General features: G+C 39.8%; 1 protein-coding gene across 1 annotated transcript in view; it reads right to left on the minus strand.

Annotated features, from left to right (window-relative positions):
- Nucleotides 1-396: 396 nt before the first annotated feature.
- LOC124541516 overlaps nucleotides 397-22,818 on the minus strand; it is a 52,010-nt gene continuing 29,588 nt past the window's right edge. The window contains exons 16-36 of the mRNA XM_047119432.1: nucleotides 22,442-22,612; nucleotides 21,121-21,240; nucleotides 20,432-20,627; nucleotides 19,855-20,044; nucleotides 18,704-18,814; nucleotides 17,386-17,551; nucleotides 14,651-14,783; nucleotides 13,610-13,811; nucleotides 12,846-12,992; nucleotides 12,268-12,308; nucleotides 11,180-11,253; nucleotides 10,105-10,274; nucleotides 9,325-9,447; nucleotides 8,487-8,542; nucleotides 7,586-7,726; nucleotides 7,313-7,428; nucleotides 6,680-6,801; nucleotides 4,168-4,302; nucleotides 3,589-3,704; nucleotides 1,366-1,458; nucleotides 397-563 (exon numbers count right to left, since the gene is read on the minus strand). Of these exons, the coding sequence (XP_046975388.1) occupies nucleotides 397-563; nucleotides 1,366-1,458; nucleotides 3,589-3,704; nucleotides 4,168-4,302; nucleotides 6,680-6,801; nucleotides 7,313-7,428; nucleotides 7,586-7,726; nucleotides 8,487-8,542; nucleotides 9,325-9,447; nucleotides 10,105-10,274; nucleotides 11,180-11,253; nucleotides 12,268-12,308; nucleotides 12,846-12,992; nucleotides 13,610-13,811; nucleotides 14,651-14,783; nucleotides 17,386-17,551; nucleotides 18,704-18,814; nucleotides 19,855-20,044; nucleotides 20,432-20,627; nucleotides 21,121-21,240; nucleotides 22,442-22,612 (2,790 nt within the window). The remainder of the gene's footprint in view (nucleotides 564-1,365; nucleotides 1,459-3,588; nucleotides 3,705-4,167; nucleotides 4,303-6,679; nucleotides 6,802-7,312; nucleotides 7,429-7,585; nucleotides 7,727-8,486; nucleotides 8,543-9,324; nucleotides 9,448-10,104; nucleotides 10,275-11,179; nucleotides 11,254-12,267; nucleotides 12,309-12,845; nucleotides 12,993-13,609; nucleotides 13,812-14,650; nucleotides 14,784-17,385; nucleotides 17,552-18,703; nucleotides 18,815-19,854; nucleotides 20,045-20,431; nucleotides 20,628-21,120; nucleotides 21,241-22,441; nucleotides 22,613-22,818) is intronic.

The raw sequence follows: 22,818 nt of genomic DNA on the forward strand, positions 1-22,818 counted from the left end.
TCACTTGCCTGTATTGTACATATAATCCACATACAGTATGCAAACGAGGTTAACAAGCAAGTGACTACATCATAAGCCCGGCCAATCAGGAGCGTTTTGTGTAACGTGACAAAAGTTTGAAAAATGCATTTTTATTTATGGATTTTTAAATAAATTAATTATTACATAATTAAATTTCGTTAATAAATAACCATTTTTGAACTCATAAACTGATCACAATAATTTATACTTTACTTTGCGCATTGTCAACAAGCCTATTGTTAATATGTATCTCTTTTAAACGTCGTGAGGAAACCTGAACGAGGAAGGCGACATCAATCGTCAAACGGGATTATGTCCAAAACTTATTTGCCCAAAACCTTTGCCCAGCTGTGAGAATCAAACAGCAGTAAATAATCAAACTGATTTACCCTTTATCGTTTCCCAGAGCTGATCGTAGAATTTCAGAGCCAGTACACAGACCGATGCCAAAACTTTTCTATCGGCCATTTTGTCTGAAGAATTTTCTAGAACATCCTTATTTATCCCTTCCAAGGCGCTCTGTATGTGGTCCTTGTTTAAAGCTGTAATTAACAAATTTAATCATTAATCAAGAGCTGAGATGGCCCAGTGGTTAGAACGCGCGCGTCTTAACCGCAAACTACAGGCACAAGGGACGTAACATCTTAGTTCCCAAGGTTGGTGGCGCATTGACGATGTAAGGAATAGTTAATGTTTCTTACAGCGTCATTGTCTATGGGTGATGGTGACCACTTACCATCAGGTGGCCCATATGCTCGTCCCCCAACCTATACCATAAAACCGATGATTGCGGTTTCAAATCCAGGCGAGCACCACTATATATATGTGCTTAATTTGTGTTTATAATTCATCTCGTGCTCCGCGGAGGAAAACAACGTGAGGAAACCTGCATGTGACTAATTTCAACGAAATCCTACCACATGTGTATCCATCAATATGATCTAAACCTTCTCCACCAGGATAGACCTTAGCCCAGCAGTGGGAAATTTATGGGCTGTTACTTTTCTATTTTACTACACTAGAAGTGGGAAATGATAGGCCAAGGGTTCAGAATCGGTATTGACATTTTTTATTTTAAAAGCGTATTCCTTGTATGGTGGTTAGTGGTAGTACGGTAATCGTCCATAGACAATGGCACCACCAATCTTGGGAACTTTTTTTATGGTATAGGTTGGCGGGTGAGAATATGGGCCACCTGATGGTAAGTGGTCACCATCACCCATAGACAATGACGCTGTAAGAAAAATTAACTATTCCTTACATCGTCAATGTGCCACCAACCTCGGGAACTGAGATATTACATCCCTTGTGCCTGTAGTTACAGTGGTATTTTATTATACTCACATTTCAAATCATTCCTCAATAGAAGCATTGCTTCGCTCATTCCGACGACGTCAACGAAACTGGACTTATCGACGAACTGGGGGGTGAACGATTCTGAAAAAAAAAAATACAAACCTAAACTCAAATTCCTATAAATGCAGAACCATTACCACCATTACCACTTATAGTACGACACAAATTAGATGTTGCATCGGAAAATGCAATGGAATGAAAATAAAACCGATTACTACCGATTTACACAACCAATAGAAATAGCTCCCTATCGCGCCAGAGAAAGCGAGTGCATGTAAATCGACGCGTCAAATTGACGAATATATTAGGTCACATGATATTACAAGTTATTACGTTTGTGTAAAGATCATATTCGCATGAGAAATAAATATTGATAATTTGGGATGGCGTACTCAATTCGGATGTGATCGGTTTTACGAATTTTGCCGATGCGACATCTAAGTTGTGTCGAACTATACTTATTGATGGTCGAATTAAAAACTACCGTTTCGGAAAAGAAAACACCCTGACCTGAGAACCGGCGAAAGAAACTCAGCGGGTCTTTTTTATCAAATGAACAATTTACCAAATCATAAATGATAACTTGGAACGCGTGTTTGGGGGTAGATGCGAATAAGGCAATTAAAATATAAGTTCAGTTTTTCAAATCAAATAAAAGTATATTGCCTTAAGAAGTACTACACACACACACACACACACACACACACACACACACACACACAAGAGTTCTAAAGGGGAGTACACACAGAAAAACAGAAGGCGCGAAAGAATGATAGAATACAGTTCGAAATATCGTAACGAATAAATAGGCGATGCGGTAAGCGAGCGGCGGCGATCGAGACACAGGTTATTAATATTATTATAAAATGTAAAATAGAATAATAATCCTACAAGTGTATCTTAACCGATGATTGCGAATTCAAGCATCGCTGAATATTCATGTGCTTAATTTGTGTTTATAATTCATGTCACGATCGGTGAAGGAAAACATCGTGAGGAAACCTTTTTTTTCTTGCTGGAAAAACGCATTACTCGCTTCCCCCAGGCGATGGAAAGTGGAGGGGAGAGGAGGGTGTGTGCTGAGGAGACTGCTGGAGTTACGCCTCCAGATAGGTCGTCAAACCCATGGTATCGGAGTGCCTCCCGTATCGTCATCGTGAGGAAACCTGCACGTGTCTAATTTCGACGAGATTATGTCGCTTGTGAATCGAAAATCAAAAACAAAATATACTTAATCTAGTTGGCTTTTACGAACACTTTTGAATCGTCATTTCAGGTTAAAGAACTTTATTACCCATAAAGAACCTTACAGTTCACTTTACAATAAACAATACACATATCTTATATACAAAGTTTGTTTTTTGTGGTATAATCCGCGGCAGTACACATCGACATTGACCCAAAGAAGATAAATAAAAACAATGAAAAAATTATGTAGTAAATGGTTAAAATTTTAGTAACATTAAATTGTATTTTAAATATAGAAATAATGTTTACCAATTTTATTCATATATATTTTCGCTTATAAATATTTTTAGTTTCTTTTTAAAGTTAGCTATACTTGTACACTCTTTTGTACTATTCGGCAAACTATTATATAATTTTACCCCATTTTACAATTAAGTGAAGCTACCACCGGTTCGGAAAGTAGATTCTACCGAGAAGAACCGGTAAGAAACTCAGTATTTTGACGTCGGGTTGTAATAAGAGAAATAATTAGTACGTGTAGCACCAATAAGACACAAGTATTTTGTTCCCCAGGAGATCGATTCGTAGTAACCGGTGGTAACTTCGCTTAATTGTTAAATGACGATTCAAAAGTGCTTGTAAGAGTCCACTTAAATAAAGTATTTTTAGCAATCAGAAGGAAAAATAATTAAAAAAAAAAAGAACAATTGAAAGAACCTATAGCTAATTCATTTGAAAATAATATTAATTTTTAACAATAATTCAAATTTTGAGCAATCACAAACAACCGTTAATTTCAGATATGACAAACACATAAATAAACATAGAACCACAATTATAAATAAACGATCTTACTGCTAAGTAGTGACAGTACCGACACCCTTACCGACCGACGACTGATGACAAAGTGACCTGCAGTCTACCGAGCGGTCGTTTTTATACGCGTCGGAAGGTACGCCAACTACCCGCAATAAGTTCGGGTTATAGTATATTTTGATTAGATTTGAAATCAATAAAGCAAACCTGCGAGGTTCAGAGCACTCCTCAAGCGCTCGAAATCATTTTCCTCCAGCGCGATCGCCCGGAGAGCGAGAACCCGCTGACGGAACCACTTCAGCGTCTCGCTCTCGTACAGATCTCTGGTGTATTTGTTATTTATTTCAGTACAAGTATCCGAACGCGGCTACCGTTTATGCGGGAGGGGGGGGGGGCGTTAGGTATCGTGTAGGACAAAACCGTAATACTATAAGACTATTCATTAATAATATTAGTTTAGTCAGCTGAGATGTCCATATGGTTAGAAGGCGTGCATCTTAACCGATGCGGGTTCAAACCCCAGGCAAGTATCACTGAATATTCATGTGCTTAATTTGTGTTTATAATTCAATTCATGCTCCGTGAATGAAAACTTCGTAAGGAAACCTGTATGAGACTAATTTCAACGAAACTTTGCTACGGATATACCAATCCGCATTGGAGCAACGTGGTGGAATCCGATCCAAGCATTTTCCTTAAAATGGCGAGGAGACCTTATCCCAGCAGTGGGAAATGTAATTGTGAATGTAATTCGGTCAACCCATTAAATAATAAAAGCGCACTCACGTGATGTCCTTGCAGCAGCGCAGTGCGTGCGCGGGCAGCCCGCACTCGACGGCGCATGCGCACCAGCGCAGCGCGTGCGAGCGAGACAGCGACATGCGCGCCGGGTCGCACTGCTCTGACTGCAGGAACGACGATCTGAAACACGAGCACTGAAGTTAGACATTCATTCTGACTTTCATATTCGTTTCTCACCTGTAGGCGGTTCGAATTTCACGCGAGATACAACTACTGATAGTACGACACAACTTAGATGTAGCATCTGAAGATGCAATAAAACCGATTACTGCCGGTTTACACAACCGATAGAAACAGCTCCCTATCGCGCTATTCGTCGCTATTCGTCGCTATAGATTCTCGCGTCAGTTTAAAAGATCCAAGCCTATAGATGGCAAAGGACTTTGTTACACACGACTTAGAAATCATTTAAACAATTTTAAACGAGTTGACTACTAAGAAATTCAATCTATACTAACATTATAAATGTGAAAGCAACTCTGTCTGTCTATATCTCTTTAACAGACAAAACCTAATTTGACGAAATTTGGTACGAAGCTAATGAGAAGTCCAAGAAAGGACAAAAGAAAAAGTAACAGCCTGTACATTTCTCACTGCTGAGATAACGCCTCCTCTTCCATTAAGGAGAGGGTTCGGAACATAGTCCACCACGCTGTTCCAATGCGGGTTAGTGGAATGCACATGTGACAGAATTTCGATGAAATTAGACACATGCAGGTTTCCTCACGATGTTTTCCTTCACCGCCGAGCACGAGATGAATTTTAAAGACGAATTAAGCACATGATTCAGCGGTGCCTACCTGGGTTTGAACCCGCAATCATCGGTTAAGATGCGCGCGTTCTAACCACTGGGCCATCTCGACTCTTAAAGGAAGGAAGGACATAGGCTACCTTTTTGCCTGACACGTGACAACCAACCGCTAAAACGCGAGCGAAACCGCTTGCAACAACTAGTAAAACTAAAAGTAAAAAAATGTGAATTAGCCAGTGTACTGGCAGTCTCGAGAGACGTTACATCTTAGTTCTCGAGGCATTCGAGTTGTAAGAAATGGTGCAGCGTATTTAGGTTCTATGCGTGTATTGAAACGTCAATGCCAATGCCAAATCCATGTTATGATTATGACGTATGACGTAATTCCCTTCTCGCGTGGGTCGCGGTAACGTGTGCGATGTTCACCGCGATCCAAAATTAGCCAGTGTAACTATTATAACGGACTGACGACCTCCATGGTCGAGTGTGTACACCGGTTTTCATGGGTACGCCACTCTGAGGTCCCGGGTTCGATTCCCGGCCGAGTCGATGTAGATTACCAATAGTTATCTATGTTGACTTGGGTCTGGGTGTTTGTGGTACCGTCGTTACTTCTGATTTCCACAACACAAGTGCGTTAGCTACTTACATTGGGATCAGAGTAATGTATGTGATGTTGTCTCATATTTATTTATTATTATTCTTCTCCTATAACATCACCCATCCCCTGGCGTGTTCTTCGAGTGTGTGAAGACCACGGGTGCGCTCCCAAGAAGAAGTCAATAAATCCTTCTTGGGGCAAGGTATCTGTTTCTATAGTTAAATTCCGCAGACATTTTTAACTTTGCCGTTTCGTAAATTCAAATCGTAATTTCAAAACATATTATTCGATACAAGATTTTATAGATGATAAAAAAGTGTCGAGTTAACACCTGTTAGACTTCCACGCAGGATATATTAATTTAAATAATTGTATTTAAATAACATGACTTTGTATTCTTTAAATGTTAAAAAAGAGTAACTACTGATTTTCTTGCCGGGTCTTCTCGGTAGAATCTACTTTCCGAACCGGTGGTAGCTTCACTTAATTGGCTATTTGACAATGCGAAAATAAATTGTGAATTATTGTAATTAGTATACTATGAGTTTAAAAATGGTTATTTACTAACGAAAGTTGAAAATAATGCTTAATTTAATCAAAAATCAATAAATAAAAATGCATTTTTTCAAACGTTTGTCACGTGACACAAAACGCTCCTGATTGGCCGGCCTTATGATGAAGTCACTTGCTTGTAAACCTTGCCTTTCTACTGTATGTACCACGGATTGAAATACAGCAAAGTGACGTCACCGACCCCATTGCAGCGCCATATTGTCCAAGTAGCGTTTTCGCTCGTTATTTAAATATGGAATTTTTAATATGATATTTTTCGGCAAATATGAACTAGAAATAAAAAAGTCTACTTTTACTGTGTTTCTTAACCTCTACTAAATAATATAAAATGGATTTTAAAAACCAGTCAAATAGCCTATTGTAAAATGACGATTCAAAATTGCTTGTATAAAGTTTATTTTGATTTGATTTGATTTCAAGAAAGTTTCTTCAAAACAACAGCTCAGAATTTGAGGTAACAACTCCCCTTCTTAATCAACTAAAATATACATACAGTCCACTCATCTTTCGCGTGTACAAATGACCACTTACCATCAGATGGTCAATTTATTTCCCACATAAGAGATACACACCTTATCATGATCCTGACCGCCCACTCCGCTAAGCAGTCAGACGGACGGATATTATTTGGTATGTATATGCTTTTCATGTCGACGCCGTCACGAATACTCTTCCAAATCGACGTTTCTGTAACCTGCAACATAGCCATAATGTTGTCTTAGATTTTCGCGATTACTACACATTGAAATAAAACTAGTTTTAACGGATTTACTGAGGTGACATTTGTCTATTTGAAGTACAAAAGAAATATTATTTACAACTACCGCCAACGATTTCTTTCGGTAGCTGTAAATAATATTTCTTTTGTCTACCTTTCAGTCTACCCGTGACCACGAACGCTGTAAAGTGCCCGAAACGAGTCGAGATGGCCCAGTGGTTAGAACGCGTGCATCTTAACAGATGATTTCGGGTTCAAACCCAGGCAAGCACCGCCACATATATGTGCTTAATATGTTTATAATTCATCTCGTGATCGGTCAAGGAAAACATCGTGATGGAAACCTACATGTGTCTAATTTCATAGAAATTCTGCCACATGTGTATTCCAGCAACCCGTATTTGAACAGCGTGGTGAAACCTCCTCAAAGGGAGAGGAGGCATTAGCCCAGCAGTGGGAAATTAACAGGATGTTGTTTTATACTCACAGCGGACACATCGAACAATCTCCTCGGCCTCTTATCAACGTCCTTCAAATATTGGTAGTGATCGTCAAAGTCGCCATTGCACGCTGACACCATGCATTTCATCCAAACCGGACAATCTGAAAATATTCATACTCTATAGGAAGGTAATCGAATAAATTTAACTAAGTTTAGTAGCACAACTAAATTTTCTAGTGATGTTTCAAGGAAAACATCGTGAGGATACCTGCATTTGTAAAATTTCATAGAAATGTTTTGTTGTAGTTCTGACCAAACCTTTTACATCGAGATCCCTTAAAGACATTCCAAAGTTCTCCCGACTTGTCCACATCGGCGGCAGGCTGCTTTTGATGCGACTCTTCTGCCGTATAGTCAAATTATCCCAGTTCGATAGCTGGCCGAAAGCTGAGATCAAATCTGAAATATAAACACAGATATTCCATTGGTTGTAACGCGCGAATGTAAGATGGAAGATCATCAATTTATACTTGGTAAACATAGTAAGAAAGAAATATATATTTATGACACGGCAAAAATATAACAATAATAATAAAGAACATATCTTAATCTACAAAATAATAAAAAAAAAACAATAACAGTTAACAACAACAACAGCCTGTAAATTTCCCACTGCTGGGTTAAGGCCTCCTCTCCCCTTTGAGGAGAGGGTTTGGAACATATTCCAACACGATGTTCCAATGCACATTGTTGGAACCCAACTTGGAAGCTGACGGATACTTATTTAGGACACGTTAACTGAGCTGAGATAGCCCAGTGGTTAGAACGCGCGCATCTTAACCGATGATTGCGGGTTCAAACCCAGGCAAGCACCGCTGAATACTCATATGCTTAATTCGTATTTATAATTCATCTCGAGCTCGGTAAAGGAAAACATCGTGAGGACACCTGCATGTGTCTAATTCCATTGAAATTCTGCCACATGTGCATTCCATCAACCCGCATTGGAACAGCGTGGTGGAATATATACCAAACCCTCACCTCGATGGGAGAGGGATTACCGTTTATGCCATAAAAGTAAAGTAAAGTAACAGTCCGTAAATTTCCCACAGCTGGGCTAAGGCCGCTCTCCCTTCTATATCTCAATTAATTGTCTATGGTTGAATATATCTGACCACTGATTCGAGAGTATAAAAAAAATTAAAAACATACATCTTACCTTGCATCGAAAATTTATTAGAAGCTGGAGGCGTAATGACGTCATCACCACGGGATCTAAACAAACGAAATAATATTAATATAGTATGACACAAATTAGATGTAGCATCGGAAAATGCAATGGAATGAAAATAAAACCGATTACGGCCGATTTACACAACCAATAGAAACAGCTCCCTATCGCGCCACTCGACGCTATTCGTCGCTATAGATTCCCGCGTCAGTTCGACCCGAGACAGCGAGTGCGTGTAAAGCGACGCGTCGAATTGACGAATATATTAGATCATATGATATTACAAGTTATTACGTTTGTGTGAAGATCATATTCGCATGAGAAATAAATATTGATAATTTGGGATGGCGTAAGCGAATTCTGCCGATGCGACATCTAAGTTGTGTCGTACTATACTTATTTATATATGACTTAGACAATGTAAGAAATACATGCCTTGAGAACTAAGATGGTACGTCTCTTGTTTTATGGTATAGTTTGGCGGACGAGCATTTGGGCCACCTGATGGTAAGTGGTCACCATCTTTTTAGACAACTTCAACTTTAACTTTCGTTAGTAAATAACCACTTTTAAACTCATAATATACACTGATTACAATAATTCACAATTTATTTTTCGCATTGTCAAATAGCCTATTGGACAGAAAACTCCAGTATATATTTATCGGCTGAGTTTGATTACATGACCTTAATATTTTATATATATATCAAATAAGCTAGTGGTACCACAACCCAATACTGCCACACCAGTAATAGCTACACAACACAATGACGTATGTCATTGGTGGCAGACAAAGACCTGGTGGTGTCACCATAACCAGACTCACCCCAAAACGAACTGCTCCGGCCCAAGGCATCTGATCTTGTAATCTTCGTCCAGTAACTTAGAAACACTTTCCTCTTCCGTATATTTTGTGAGCTTCAGTAGTTTTTCAATCGCTGGCTTCAAACTGTAATCGTATCAAGTATAAAACAAAGTTAGCCAGTGTAAGTACACAGTGGATAAAACACGGTATACGGTCACCGCTATAATATAACAAAATCAATATATACTTTATTCAAGTGGGCTTTTACAAGCACTTTTGAATTGTCATTTAATAGATTTTTTCTCAGTAGAATCTACTTGTGATATAGTTGTTAAAAGATGATTCTAAAGTGCTTTTAAAAGCCTGGTTACAACAACGACAGCCTGTAAATTTCCCACCGCTGGGCTAAGGCCTTTGAGGAGAGAGTTCTGAACATATTCCAACTCGCTCTTCCAATGCGGATTGCTGGAATACACATGTGGCAGAATTTCTTTGAAATTAGACACATGCAGGTTTCCTCACGATGTATATAGTGGTGCTTGCCTGGGTTTGAACCCGCAATAATCGGTTAAGATTCACGCTTTCTAACCATCTTAGCACCAATACTAAACAATAAGATACTAGAAAACTTAAATAAATAGACTACTATGGGATAATCAAAAAAATCAAAGTCAAAATAAACTCTATTCAAGTGGGCTTTTCCAAGCACTTTTGAATCGTCATTTAACAATTAAGCGAAGCTACCACCGGTTCGGAAAGTAGATTCTACCGAGAAGAACCGGCAAGAAACTCAGTAGTTACCCGTCGCAGTCCCAAAGCTGCCCCGCGCGCGCCACTTCCCCCCCCCAGGGCGCTCCCAGCGCCGGCAGCGCCGCAGCGCCCAGCGTCGCCGCGAAATCGAACCCGGGACGCTTCGTCTGATTCACTTTCACCAGCTGGACGACGAGTGATGTCGCAGCGTTGATATTCCTCTATAAAAATTTATATATTTATGTAATGGATATATTTATTTCTCGCTGGAAAAACGCATTACGCGCTTCCCCCATGATGGAAAGTGGGGGGGGGGGCTGTGTGGGACTCCCTGAACGCCGAGTGCGCCCAAGCACGCCGGGTGTACCCACTAATAAACCAGCGGTACCCTCTCCGTCTTTCGGCGGGCGCCACGGGATCGCTTACGCATGCTACCGTGACGCCCTGACGGTCGGCCCGCCTATACGGGCCTCCAACAACTAGGGGGGATTTCCAGGGTACTGCCCCCCCCCTGGTCCATTCGGCGCCTATTGAGGCGAAGGGAGAAGGTCAATATGAGAATATGTTCCAAATCCTCTCCTTAATGGGAGAGGAGGCCTTAGCCCAGCAGTGGGAAATTTACAGGCTGTTACTTTACTTTTTTACTTTATATAAGAGTAGAGTTTGTTAAGCATATATGCATCGTCATTGAATAGCTACCTATAAGAACACCTCACGGCTCAGTTTGTGTCTAGAGTCCAATGGCTTTTTTATGGCAAAGTTTAGCGGACGAGCATATGGGCCACCAGATGGAAAGTGGTCACCATCACCCATAGACATTGACGCTGTAAGAAATATTAACTATTCCTTACATCGTCAATGTGCCACCAACCTTGGGAACTAAGATGTTATGTCCCTTGTGCCTGTAGTTACACTGACTCAGCCTTCAAACCGGAACACAACAATACTGCGTACTGTTATTTGGCGGTAGATTATCTGATGAGTGGGTTGTACCTACCCAGACGGGCTTGCACAAAGCCCTACCACCAAGTGACTAAATGGTTAGCCACTGCGTGGTATTGTGTTCAAATCTCGAGGATCTCTCATAATCTAGGCACTTTATCAAAGAGGCTGACCAGTTTGTTACCTGTGAAAACTTTAACAGCGAATCCAATATATCATCCAGAGACATTTGCAAGTTTCCTTCTTCCGATGAATCTTCTGAAATAAAAACAAATATAGTATAGTAGCATAAATATATAATAAATATTGGATAACATCACATACACAACTCTGATCCCAATGTAAGTAGCTAACGCACTTGTGTTGGAAAATCAGAAGTAACGATACCACAAACACCCAGACTCGAGATAACATAGAAAACTAATGATAATCTACGTTGACTCGGCCGGACGAACCCGGGACTTCGGAGTGGCGTACCCATGAAAACCGGTGTACACACTCGACCACGGAGGTCAAATATTGACCATCGGGAACAATCGTGTTGCACTAATTACGTCGTTCGCAGCCGAAGGACTTAAATAAACCGAATTTATTTTAAAAGTTAATTTATATTAATTCCCAAACTTATTTTACGAATAATAATACTAATTTAATTAGACTACTTCATGTGTTGAGGTTGTAACACAGAAACAGAAACAATTATTATAAAATAATATTAATACTTTTCTTAATTCTATGAGACACAGGAATTATAAAGAAAGATCGGTGTGGTGTGGTGGTGGTGTGTTGGGCGGCGTGGTGTTGCGCAAGGGTTGTTGGTACCGCCGTCGTCGGTGGTCTCAGACATCCTAATATACCTCCATATCCTATGGTCGCATACATAACCCACTCAATCGAATATCAAAATAAATATTTTACATTGTAGAAACGTCACATTAAGAATACGCAATATTGTGCGAAAACTTTGACTGAAATATTTAAGACTAGCTGTCACCCGCGGTTTTACTCGCGTTTCAGTGTGTTGGTTGTCACGTGTCAGGCAGGAAAGTAGCCTATGTCCTTCTTTGGAGTTCAAGTTTGCTTCACACCAAATTTCATCAAAATCGGTTGAGCGGTTTGGTCGTGAACCTACAGACAGACAGAGTTACTTTCACATTTATTATAGTAGTGTAGATTATGGTTACATGCCAAATATGACTGAGGTCTGTTAACGTATGTTGTGACGTCACGATTACCAGTTACGAGAGTACAGTCAAGTACACAAGTTCTTACCTTCTCCCTTCAAAATGTCTGACGCTGCCATCGTCGTTACTCTGAAAATGAAATACATATAAATTTATGAAATCTTATTAAATAATGTTAAATTTGCCTTTTTATAGAATTGATTTGATTGAATTGAAGGTTACAGTACGACACAACTTAGATGTAGCATTGCCAAATTCAATAAAACCGATCACTACCGATTCACAACCAACAGAAACAGCTCCCTATCGCGCCACTCGACGCTATTCGTCGCTATAGATTCCCGCGTCAGTTCGACCCGAGACAGCGAGTGCGTGTAAAGCGACGCGTCGAGTTGACGAATATATTAGGTCATACAATATTACAAGTTATTACGTTTGTGTAAAGATCATATTCGCATGAGAAATAAATATTGATAATTTGGGATGGCGTACTCAATTCGGATGTGATCGAATTTTGCCGACGATATATCTAAGTTGTGTCGTACTATGAGTCTCGCCGATGTCCAGAACGCCTACTATACCGGAATATTCACTAAAAAAATCATTTCTTCTTTTTCAAAAACTCATCCTAAAATCAAGTCGTAAGTCCATAACCTCATAACTTACCTAGGTTGAATCGGTTCATCCCTTAGCTTCGTATTTTTCAACTTTTCATCCCTCAATATGTGGAAGAACATATCCAAGATGGCCGCTGGATTTATGCTGACATCTGTATGCGGCAGCAATACGGCCAGGTAGAAACTCTCACAAAACCTAGAAATAAACATTTATACAGATTATATATCAATATATACTTTATTCCAGTGCTTTATTAAAATCTTCATTTAACAACTATATCAAGTGAAGCTACCACCGATTCGGAATGTAGATTCTACTGAGAAGAACCGGCAAGAAACTCAGTAGTTACTCCTTTCCTCGAATGACGACCTCCGTGGTCGAGTGGAGCGTACACCGATTTTCATGGGTACGCCGCTCCGAAGTCCTGGGTTCGATTCCCGGCTGAGTCGATGTAGATTATCATTAGTTATCTATGGGTCTGGATGTTTGTGGTACCGTCGTTATTTCTGATTTTCCACAACACAAGTGCTTTAGCTGCTTACATTGGGATCAGAGCAATGTATGTGATATTGTCCCATATTTATTTAATTTAAATTTCCATCAATTTAGTTACAGAGTATGTCAGTACGTACAATTAAATATTACACATCCGGTCTAGAAATTATATACTACATTTTCATCTTTAATATTATATCATAATGAGTATTATGCCTCATTTATAAATGTTATGAGCTTTAAATTATTTAATAGGCAAAGTTAAAAATATCCGTGGAATTTTATTATAGAAACAGTGACCTAGAAGGATGACTCACCTCACAGCCAAATCTTTATCGAGTAAATCCCCCACTCCCTGTCTGACAGTCCTCCTTATTTCCTCACTCCCCTCCATCACCCCTCGCGCCAGACCCTCCAACAAAGCCCGAGTATAGCCGTCCTTTTCACTCAGTATTAGCGAGTTCGATGCCCGAGCGGATCTCTTTGACGGAGGTTCTGTGTGTTCAAGCGACATCAGTACTGAAATTGATCAAACATTTTATTATGGTATAGGTTGACGGACGAGCATATGGGCCACCTAGTAAGTGGTCACCATCACCCATAGACAATGTAAGAAATATTCACTATTCCTTAAATCGTCAATGCGCCACCAACCTTGGGAACTAATTATGTCCCTTGTGCCTGTAGTTACACCGACTCAGCCTTCAAACCGGAACACAACAATACTGACTGTTGTTTGGCGGTAGAATAACTGATGAGTGGGTGGTACCTACCCAGACGGGCTTGCACAAAGCCCTACCACCAAGTAAGTAAACTTTATTCTTAACATTGATTACCTACGAAATCTCAGAATCTATATCACGTACAAACTTGTAATTTGGCAGGTGGGTTCCTTATAGGGTGTAGACATCCTGATTTTACGAATTTCCACCCCTATGGGGGGGGGGGGGGGGGAACGGGGGTTGGAAGTTTTAGTAAGTGATATGCTGCAAGTTTATTTGTCTATCTGTATCATCGTAACTCCTAAACTAATTAGGTGGTATATACTAAGTTCTCTAGAGTAGTTAGCACATCTCATTAGATTCAATAGTCGTTTGCCAAACAATCCATACTAATATTATAAATGTGAAAGTAACTCTGACTGTCTGTCGTTCCTTGACGACCAAACCGCTGAACCGAATATGATGAAATTTGTTTAGAAGTTAACTTGAACTCCAAGAAAGAAACATACTACTTTTTACCCAACACATGACAACCCCTTAAAATGCAGGCGAATATTCAGTGGGTTTGAACCCGCCATCATAAGTTAAGGGCGTCTCTCGGGCAATCCTAAACATAGAATTAATACATGAACTTACGTTCCAAAGCTTTCACGAGAATCTCAAAGGCAACCTGACGAAGCTTCGCAGTCATCTGTCGACTCGTACCGGCCACCTGCAGTACGTAGTGACGCCTGCGGTGCTCGTCCATGAGATGGAGCCCGTTCCTCACCTGACATCAAAGCACCATGTTTACAACATACAACCACAACCGCTTGCAAATTTCCCACTGCTGGGATAAGGCCTCTCTTTGAGGAAAAGTTTCGGAAAATTTTCCACCACGCTGAAACTACCGTCGGTTCGGAAAATAGATTCTACCAAGAACAGATGGTAGCTTCACTTCAAATAGTTGTTAAATTTCGATTCAAAAGTTCTTGTTAAAGAACTTTAAACTTGTCCGTTTAACAAACTCCGTTAAACTTGTCTCACCAAGTTTAACGGAGTCATATAATGGTGACTTTAAACTTTCATATAATCTTGTAAAATTAAGATTCCCACGTTTTCAGAAGTTTTTGTTTCGCTTTACATGAGGGGGGGGGGGGTGTCACTGTTGCCCAGGACACCCAATGTACCGGAATATCCAAACTCAACTCAAACTCAAATTACTTTTATTCAATATAGAAGCATTACACTTTCTTATTGATGGTCAATTGAAACACTACCACCGGTTCGGAAAGAAAATATCCTGACCTGAGAAGAACCGGCGAAAGAAACTCAGCGGGTTTTTTTTTTGTTTGTCTTATGTATTATATAAATAAACAATTAAATATGAGATGAAATAGCCAGAAGGCGATCGTTTCATTCACAAGGTGTGCTATCGATTACAAACTCATTAATTGTATAATAACCTTTTGCACACAAGCGTTCCTTAATAATTTTTTTTAAATTTGGCAACAGAGGCATTTTGAACGCTTTCTGGGATCCTGTTGTAAAACCGTATACATTGCCCCACAAAGGAGTTACTGACTCTATACAGTCGAGTAACAGGAGTAACAAGTTTGTGTTTGTTCCTTGTACCAATGTTATGAGTATCACATTTTCTCATGAAATCATTAATATTTTTTCGTACATACATAACATTAGAGAATATATATTGAGAAGCAACAGTCAATATCTTGATTTCTTTAAATTTATTCCTTAACGATTCTTTAGCTCCTAGGTTATAGATTGCGCGAATAGCCCTCTTCTGTAGCACAAATATGGTATGGATAGCGGCTGCATTGCCCCACAGCACAATACCGTATGACATTATACTGTGAAAGTAACTGAAATATACTAAGCGAGCTGTATCAACATCGGTACATAATCTAATTTTTTTGACCGCGAATGCCGCAGAACTCAGTCTACTCGCCAATCCGTTAATATGGGGGCCCCATTGCAACTTGGCATCAACAGTAAGACCAAAAAACTCAGCAATTGGATCCATCGATTTCCAATTGATGAGTACATCGGCTTTTACATTTTGTACATTTGGTGTACTAAATTTCACAATTTTAGTTTTATTATTATTTAGTCTAAGATTATTTACGCTAAACCAATGTACTATATCAGCTATAGCATTGTTTACGTCGTCGTACTGTACCTGTTTTCTATTAATTTTAAAAACTAAGGAGGTGTCATCAGCAAACAATACTATATCATGTTTGTTCCCAACATGAAAGGGCAAGTCATTTATATATGTGAGAAACAGAAAAGGTCCAAGAATTGATCCCTGAGGGACCTCCATACTAACTGAGAACCCAGGAGACCTTTTTCCTTTAACGTCAACCCTCTGAATTCTATTGTTAAGATATTGTTAAGTCAGTAGGTCGAGCGCACATTCTCTTATTCCATAGTGATAAAGTTTCCTGACCAGAGTCTCATGTTGAACACAATCAAAGGCTTTGGATAAGTCACAGAAAATCCCTAAGGCATCCCGTGACTCCTCCCAGGCTTCATAGATATTCTTAATAAGCTCGATACCAGCGTCTGTAGTCGAGCGACCCCTCGTAAAGCCAAATTGTTTACTATGAAGCAGATTATGTTTGTTAAAGTGTTCTAATGATTGATTTAGAATTATTTTCTCAAATATTTTGCTCAGGGTAGGTAGAATTGAAATTGGCCTATAGTTGTTGGGGTCTGAAGAACTACCAGATTTAAATATTGGAATAACTTTACTATGTTTCATCAGGTCAGGAAATATACCACGTTGGACACAACTATTAAATATTAAAGCATGATAAGGTGCAATCACATCAATAATCGAATTTATCACCTTTAGAGAAATACCCCATAAATCAGTCGTTTTCTTGATGTCTAGTGACTTAAAGGCGCGTATTATGTCGTTGGGGTTTACAAGGGTAAAATTAAAGTTAGATTTGCAAGCTCTTATATTTTCTTTCATCAATGATCAGCCCTACATCTGCAAGTTAGGAATTTTATACAATTTCCAATCCAGTAAGCCTGACTCATTCTGGCCGTGTTGGATTTTCCCATTCCCGTCAGGTTATGAAAACGGGGCGCCTGTATTTGCTCGCACGTAGGCTTTGTAATTTATTATTTTTCTTGGTGTTAGGGCTTTGTACAAGCCCGTCTGGGTAGGTACCACCCACTCACCAGATATTCTACCGCTAAACAACAGTCCTCAGTATCGTGCAGGCACAAGAGACATAGCATCTTAGTTCCTAAAGTCGGTGGCGCATTGACGATGTAAGGAATGGTTAATGTTCCTTACAGCGCCATTGTCAGGTGGCCCTTATGCTCGTCCGCCAATCAATGGCATAAAATTAACTTACCAATTTCAATCCTTCAATCGTGTGTAGATTTTCCCCCAACCCCACCGTCTCGAACATGGCCACCACGTGGTCGGTCCGCCTGACGGTCAGCGCGCACGTCGACAACACCTCGAGACATTTCAATTTCTCGCGACCCAAGATTTTCGGCGTCAAATCTGTTATTGATCTGAAATAGAAATTAAATAAACTTTACCACATTTATAATTAATAGATATGTTTTATAATAGATAACGGAGCAGCATGTCCGAGGCCGTTTTTTTAAAAAACATGACGTCAGCATAGCTGACGTCACGAGTGTCAGGGTTTCGATCTTTATCCATACTCGGAGGTTTGAAATTAAACTCAGGGAATATTCTTCTCTGATTTATTCCAATATGAGGCGGTCCGATCGCTCTGACGGCTCGACCAAGCCTGTCGATACCGGCGGGCGCGTCATCTTTTATAACAAAAATAGGCCGGTAGACTTATTCACTCAAAATAACAGCTGTTTGCAAACACTAAAATATTTCAGACTAATTTATCATTTCAAAATTCATTAAAAATTATTAATTTAACAATCAAACAGTTTTACATTATTAAAATAATCATTTCTGGACACGTGTTTTTCTTAAATTCGTGGTTTCGCGCCGACATAGATATAAAAACTTTTTTTATGGAATAGGTTGCCGCTGGGCTACCTGATAAGTGGTCACTGGTCACCATCACCCATAGACAATGACACTGTGAGCCATATTAACTATTCCTTACATCACCAACCTTGGGAACTGAGATGTTATGTCCCTTGTGCCTGTAGTTACACTGACTCATTCCCCTTCAAGCCGGAACAACAATACTGAGTACTGTTGTTTATAGAAACGACAAAAAAATCAAGTTTATTTTATGGGAGCCCCCTTAAATATTTATTTTTATTATATATTCATCACCATAAGTGAAAAGACAGCGACAGCCTGGTGAGAAAGACAAACGAACGAACAACGGAGTACTAGTAATAGAGTCTAGTTTTACCGTTGAGATATGAAAATAAATAGGCCCGTTCAAATATAAGAGCCGAGATGGCCCAGTGGTTAGAACGCGTGCACCTTAACCGATGATTGCGGGTTCAAACCCAGGTAAGCAAATATATGTATGTGCTTAACTTGTATTACATTATATAATTCATCTTGTGCTCGGCGGTGAAGGAAAGCATCGTGAGGAAACCTGGAGTATGTATTAAACCTTCTCAAAGGGAGTGGAGGCCATAACCCAGCTGTGGGAAATTTACAGACTGCTATTCTTGTCGTTGTCATAGATATATTTCGATTGAACATTGAATACTCACCGGAAGTTGCTTTCATCGCAGCAAGCAGGATATCCCTTCTGAACGTAATACAGACACTTTATGTATTCAGCTACGTCGCTTTTACGCAATTTCTCCAATACTTTCAAATACCTTAAAACATATATTAATCTTAGTCATCTTGATTACACTGTATAGCACGACACAACTCAGATGTACCGTCGGCAAAATTCGTAAAACCGATCACTGTCGATTCACAACCAATAGAAACAGCTCCCTATCGCGCCACTCGACGCTATTCGTCGCTATAGATTCCCGCGTCAGTTCGACCCGAGACAGCGAGTGCGTGTAAAGCGACGCGTCGAATTGACGAATATATTAGATCATATGATATTACAAGTTATTACGTTTGTGTAAAGATCATATTCGCGTGAGAAATAAACATTGATAATTTGGGATAGCGTATTCAATTCGGATGTGATCGATTTAACGAATTTTGCCGATGCTACATCTAAGTTGTGTCGTACTATACTTTCAAATTAAATCAAAATAATTTTTTTCAAGTACTTCACAATGAAGCATTTTTAAACCGTCGATGTTTAAACACCATCGTTTCGGGTACAGCCTACAGTGAGACGGCAACTAACGCATAGTTACTCTTTACAAATAAGCAGATTTACAACGCTGTACTTTATAGTAATTAGTGTCCTGTGACGGAACCCGAGCCTAATAGGCTATTTGACTGGTTTTTCAAATCCATTTTTATATTATTAAGTAGAGGTTAAGGGACCCAGTAAAAGTTTTTTATTTCTAGTACATATTTGCCGAAAATTGTCATATTAAAAATTCCATATTTAAATAGTGCGCGAAAACGATACTTGGACAATATGGCGCTGCAATGGCCAAAACGTCTTTTTGCTGTATTTTAATCTGTTCTACATAAAGTAGAAAAGCAAGAAAGTGACTTCATCATAAGCCCGGCCAATCAGGAGCGTTTTGTGTCACGTGACAAACGTTTGAAGAAATGCATGATTTTTATTTATTGATTTTTGAATAAATTAAGTATTATTTTCAAGTTTCGTTAGCAAGTAACCATTTTTAAACTCATAATATACACTGATTACAATAATTCACAATTTATTTTTCGCATTGTCAAATAGCCTATTCCAGACGTTTTTTTATAGTTGTCATACCGTTTAATGTAGAGGTCTCTGCTATCGTCAATGGATAGAACCAGACCGAAGACTTCGAAGGTCTCAATGGTACACCTCCTGGCTTCCATCGCCGCCATCAGAGCTGGCAGCAACTGAGGTATATGGACGCCACACTTCGTAATACGTTTCAGTATCTGCAGGCAAACTTTCACCATATCTGCTTTTGGGTCTGAAACACCATAAGATTATAATTAGTCAAAATTTATATTACCACGAGTCGAGATGGCCCAGTGGTTAGAACGCGTGCATCTTAACCGATGATTGCGGGTTCAAACCCAGGCAAGCACCGCTGATTCATGTGCTTAATTTGTCTTTATAATTCATCTCGTGCTCAGCCGTGAAGGAAAACATCGTAAGGAAACCTGCATGTGTCTAATTTCATAGAAATTATGCCACATGTTTATTCCACCAACCCGCATTGGAACAGCGTGGTGGAATATGTTGCAAAACTTCTCCTCAAAGGGAGAGGAGGCCTTTAGCCCAGCAGCGGGAATTTACAGGCTGTTGTTGATTGATTGATTAAAATAAGCAAGACATATTAAAATAAACGCCATACCAGTGAAATACTTTTCAAACGACGTCCAATTCGGTCGAGCGTCTTTCCAAATGTCCAAAAGTTTGGCCAACTTGTCGACCAACATCCAATACACGTTGGTTCTGTGTCTGTTGTTTATGGCCGTGTTTATAATGTACTCTATGGCCAAGTCGGCGTTTTCGGTCGCATTCACACGCCACAATATCAACGTATCCAGCTGAAATAAGAATTATGCTTTGACAACATCACATACACTACTCTGATCCCAATGTAAGCAGCTAAAGCACTTGTGTTGTGGAAAATCAGAAGTAACGATACCACAAACATCCATACCCGAGATAACGTAAAGTATTAAAATTTTTCTGCATCGACTCGGCCGGGAATCGAACCTCGGAGTGGCGTACCCATGAAAACCGGTGTACCACTCGACCACGGAGGTCGTTAAACGGTCGTCAACAAAAACATCCTCGAGCTCAAAAATTAAATCAAATCAAATCAAAATAGTCTTTATTCAAGTGGGCTTTTACAAGCACTTTTGAATCGTCATTTAACAATTAAGTGAAGCTACCACCGGTTCGGAAAGTAGATTCTACCAATTTATAGTGTTACGGTATAGTTACCACCTGAAACACTACTCAGAAGCCCTCATAGTAATAAATAGTAGCAGTTCTTCCACTGCTGAGATTATAGTGTTATTAATAGGTGCTCACAATGTCGACGTGCAGGGCGTTGAGCGTGCGGTTGTGCGCGGAGCGGGCGACTAGTGCGAGTAGTGCGCGCTGCAGCACATGTGCGCGAGCCTGCAACTGCTCTCTGCTGTTGACCACCGCCTGGAAATTATGTAACCAACTAAGTAACCTGCCTAATCAATATATACAGGGTTATTGGTAAGTCGACGTATATCCGCTAGGAGGTGATAGGGGTGACTATTTGCAATAATTTTAACCCCCATATGCATCATGCAAAAGAGAACAATTTTTGAGTTATAACGTTTTTGAGCTTTTTTCAAAATGTGTCATAAATACAACTTCAAAAATTAAAGTTTTATAAAAATGATAAAACACAAGATATTTGTCAAAATTTAAACAATAATTATCGGTCCAAATTTAAAAATGCCAGACGGAAAATGAATTTTTTTTTCAATTATCTTTAGATTTTTTCCTCAAAAATGCCTTAAAAACTAAAAAAATCATTATGAAACTTGGCCTGCAGATTATTTTAAAGAGATATTTAAAAATGTATAAAAAGAAGGAAATTTGAAAAAAAGCTAAAAAACCACCCCTTGCATCTCTTAACGGATATACGTCGAGTTACCAATAACCCTGTATATACTTTTGGCCGTTTTAGGCCGTTTTTTTAACCATTCCTTTCATCCCCAATGCACCACCAGCCATGGGAACTAAGATGTTACGTCCCTTGTGCCTGTAGTTACACTCACTCACCTTTCAAACCGGAACACAACAATACTGAGTATTGGGTATATTGGCGGTAGAATATCTGATGAGAGGGTGGTACCTACCCAGACGGGCTTGCACAAAGCCCTACCACCAAGAAAAATAGATTACTCTATTTGATGAACGGAAGATGTGTTAGCTTAATCTTATCCACCTTCCCAGATCGGTGTAAAATAAAAGTAAAGTAACAGCCTATAAATTTCCCACTGCTGGGCTAAGGCCTCCTCTTAACTCTTCCCTTTAAGAAGGGGGTTCGGAACATATTCCACCACGCTGTTCCAATGCGGGTTGGTGGAATGCACATGTGGCAGAATTTCAATGAAATTAGACACATGCAGGTTTCCTCACGATGTTTTCCTTCACCGCCGAGAACGAGATGAATTATAATACAAATTAGGCACATATATATAGTGGTGCCTGGGTTTGAACCCGAACTCATCGGTTAAGATGCACGCGTTCTAACCACTGGGCCATCTCAGCTCGGTGTAGCGCGGTGGAATAAGCTAACCTTCTCTAACTGTCTGTGGTAAAATGTGTTGTTTAGAAAACATATATGGCTTTGTTGATCTTGTATTACCTGCGCCAGTAGCCAGGCGACGCGAGGGGGCCCCTCAGCCAGTGCTCGCTCCAGGCCCCCCCACACATCAATCCCCCGGCTGCCAACAGCCGAGAACAACGAGCTAAGCGTTGCGGCACATGGGTGACGGTTGAGGGGGTTGTCTGATACCTCCAACTCTTGGGGCCCCATCTGTAAGGGATAAGGAATCATCCATCATGATTGGAGAGATCAAAGAAAGTACAGTCGGGAGAAAAGGTTCGTCACCTTAAGATCTATTTTCGCGTGCTCAGTGCGAGCGATAATCTGCTTTACCGATCGAGAGTGACGTATTGCGTCGCAATTATTTGATGTTTAGTTACAAAAGGTACTAAGAGTTTAAGACTTGATAAAGGAAT

This window comes from Vanessa cardui, chromosome 28, assembly GCF_905220365.1.
Source record: "Vanessa cardui chromosome 28, ilVanCard2.1, whole genome shotgun sequence".
Classification (NCBI taxonomy): domain Eukaryota; kingdom Metazoa; phylum Arthropoda; class Insecta; order Lepidoptera; family Nymphalidae; genus Vanessa; species Vanessa cardui.